The following is a 330-nucleotide window of genomic DNA, read 5'->3' as shown; positions in this document are numbered from 1 at the left end:
GCCTGGGTGTTGTTTGCAGCACTCTGATGGGAAATGCAGCAGCTCGGGCGTGGGGTGGCCAAGGCAGAGCTTGGCTGAAGGTCCCTGGGTGTTCCCCTCGCAGCCCTTCCATGGGTGGCCCTTCTGGTGGGTGATTTTTTTTCATTCTGCCTTTTTTATTCCTCCATAATCTTTGTCCTGTGTTCACTCTCCTCCCTCCAGAGAGGAGAAGAAGGGGACGGTGGAGAATGGGGAGCTGGAGAAGGAGAAGGTGAGTGTGGAGGGACCCCGGCACGGAGAGCTCTGCGCACGGCTGCCTCCCGGGCTTTGGGGGGGAGAGGGGGAACGCCC

The 330-nt window shown here is 60.0% G+C and overlaps 1 protein-coding gene across 1 annotated transcript in view; it reads left to right on the top strand.

Annotated features, from left to right (window-relative positions):
• Positions 1-330, top strand: part of LOC103774546 (polycomb group RING finger protein 2-like) — a gene marked incomplete at its 3' end in the record, with an annotated part of 4649 nt that overhangs the window by 2541 nt on the left and 1778 nt on the right. Inside the window, exon 4 of the mRNA XM_008941958.1 lies at positions 202-256. Within this exon, the coding sequence (XP_008940206.1) occupies positions 202-256 (55 nt within the window). The remainder of the gene's footprint in view (positions 1-201; positions 257-330) is intronic.

The sequence above is a fragment of the Merops nubicus genome, unplaced genomic scaffold, assembly GCF_000691845.1.
Source record: "Merops nubicus isolate BGI_N331 unplaced genomic scaffold, ASM69184v1 scaffold37386, whole genome shotgun sequence".
Lineage (NCBI taxonomy): Eukaryota > Metazoa > Chordata > Aves > Coraciiformes > Meropidae > Merops > Merops nubicus.
This window is presented reverse-complemented; position numbering and strand designations above follow the sequence as displayed.